Source organism: Trichoderma citrinoviride, assembly GCF_003025115.1.
Source record: "Trichoderma citrinoviride strain TUCIM 6016 unplaced genomic scaffold BBK36scaffold_133, whole genome shotgun sequence".
Taxonomy (NCBI): domain Eukaryota; kingdom Fungi; phylum Ascomycota; class Sordariomycetes; order Hypocreales; family Hypocreaceae; genus Trichoderma; species Trichoderma citrinoviride.
Window position 1 is genome coordinate 659 of NW_020194841.1, and position 2,408 is coordinate 3,066.

The following is a 2,408-nucleotide window of genomic DNA, read 5'->3' on the forward strand; positions in this document are numbered from 1 at the left end:
TGCCGTGTCGTGGGTGTCCCGGATGACGCCCATTTGACGCCCTGCATTGCTGATTCAAGACAAACTGGACCCGGCCATGCTGACCGGTTCCTTTCGCACTTTGATTTGCCCTGTATTGATCATTATACTTGCTGGCTTCAAGGCTGGAATGACCTTGCACTAACAACAAAAGCGTGTACACATCAGAACGAAGCAAAGAGCTGCCTCCTCTGTCTAATATCTCCCGTCATCTTTGGCCAGCTCCAGCATCTGCCTCGGCACCCCTGAAGCAGATCATCGACGACGCCCCCCTCGGGCGCTGAAGCACTGCAAGCGGCGTCTCCCTCTTGTACTTCATGTAATCACAGCCCAGCACCTACATTAGCCGCCCGGAGCCTCTCCCACCTTGCATTGGAAGCCTGCCCGCCCTCGTTTTGTCGCCCCTCCACTCCCAGTTCCCAGCTCCAGCTTCAGCTCCAGCTCCAGCTAAAACGCACAGCTGCATCTCAACTTGCATACGAGACACCACCCGCTTGACAGCAAGGTGGTATTTGATCAGTTACAGTGCAGTTCAGTTCAAGGGCCCTCCTACAGCCCAGAGCATTCCGTCCCTAGCTCGGATCGCCGCCAGCAGTGACACCAACGTGAAGCAACCACTGCGACATCACTGGAATCGAGAGCCTCCGCAGTTTTTGGTTTGCCGGGCTCGCATCTCCCCAAACCCAATCGCCATCCGTTCCGCTGCCCGCTTTGCTTTGCTCTCTCTCTCTCTAGCCCTCGTTTAAGCTGAAAAATTCCAATTGCTTTTTGATCTCAAATTTCATCACTATTCACCTTGATCCTATTCTATTTTTTCTCCCTCCTCTTTTTTTTCTTTACCCGGTCCAACCGTCCGATCGGTCGCCGCGACCCTCCTTTCTCGCCGCCTTTGCTGCTACACCCACCCGGACCCCCCAATTAAGCCAATACGTCGCTATTCCTGCTTTAATGCCTTCCTTCGGGTCATTTCTCAAGAAGAAGCGCACAAAGGAGGGCAGCTCCGGCTCTGACCCCTCCGCAAAGGCCAGCAGCAGCAACCACCACAGCGCTGCGCACCCCACCAGCCCCGTCGAACCCAAGAACAAGAAGAGCTGGGACTCGACACCAGCGCAGCAGCAGCAACAGCAACAGACGCAGCAGCAGCAACAGACGCAGCCGCGAGCAATCACCTTCAAGCTCGGCTCGGGTGCCAACGCCGGCAGCGGTACCGCTACCTCGGGCCCCCCAGGCGCTGCCGCGTCGAGTGCGGGCTCAACAGGCACTGCTGCGGGTGCGGGTACAGCTGGAGCGACAGGCCTCAGCACCAGCAGCGGCAACCACAGCGCGTTTCCAGGCGCCCTGCTAGGCGCTCCTCCCCCCCAAGGCACCGCCGCCGCCTCGCCTGGGTCCATCTCGCCGTCCGCATCCACCCCCATTCCCGCCTCCGCACCCGCGCTGTCGACGCCAGCTCCTGCGCCGGCCTCGTCCTTCTCGCCAGCTTCACCCGCCCTACTCTCGACGTCCGCAGCCTCGCCCTCGGCCTCGCCCTCTGCTGCCGCTCCCGCTCCTGCTGCCGCGCGACTCTCGGCCACGGCCGCGCCCTCCTCCTCCTTGTCCTCACCCTCCGCCTCCGCCTCCGCTGCCCCCCTCGAGCTCGCCCACTCCCTCTCGCCCACCGCCCAGCCCGACCACCAGCCGACCATGAATCCCGCCCTCCAGCCTCCCCATCCCTACGCGCCGGGCCACGACTCGCAGAACCTCCCCAGCATCAGCAACCTCATCAATTCGCCCCAGAATGCCGGCTCGGCCAACGGCTACCCCCCCTCGTCGTACCAGCCCTCCGCTCCCGTAGGCGCCCAGATGGCCGACGCCAATGCCGCTCAGCTGCAGCAGCAGCAGTTGCTACAACAACAGCAGCAACAGCAACAGCAACAGCAGCATCACTTGTCGTCGGCGATGCAGCTGGACCCCCCCAATGAGCAGCAACCGCAGCCTCAACAACAACAACAACAGCCACCGCAACAGCCCCCACAGCAGCAACCTCAGCAGCAGCACCACCAGCCTCAACAACAGCAACAACAACAACAACAACAACAACAGCACCACCACCAACAGCAGATCCACCACGGCCACAGCATATCGCTATCCCAGCCCCGCGTCACCAAGGGCAAGTACTCGCTCGGCGACTTTGAGATTCTGAGGACGCTGGGCACCGGTAGTTTCGGCCGCGTCCACCTGGTCCAGTCCAAGCACAACCAGCGCTTCTACGCCGTCAAGGTGCTCAAGAAGGCGCAGGTGGTCAAGATGAAGCAGGTCGAGCACACAAACGACGAGCGCCGCATGCTGAGCGATGTCAAGCACCCCTTCCTCATCACCCTGTGGGGCACCTTTCAGGACTGGAAGAATCTCTA

At 60.9% G+C, this 2,408-nt stretch overlaps 1 protein-coding gene across 1 annotated transcript; it reads left to right on the forward strand.

The window, feature by feature from the left end:
* Positions 1-617: 617 nt before the first annotated feature.
* Positions 618-2,408, forward strand: BBK36DRAFT_1020034 (hypothetical protein; the record flags this gene model as incomplete). Its single annotated transcript, XM_024888866.1, has 1 exon — positions 618-2,408. A coding segment is annotated over exon 1 (1,442 nt), but the record flags the coding sequence as incomplete, so codon positions are not given.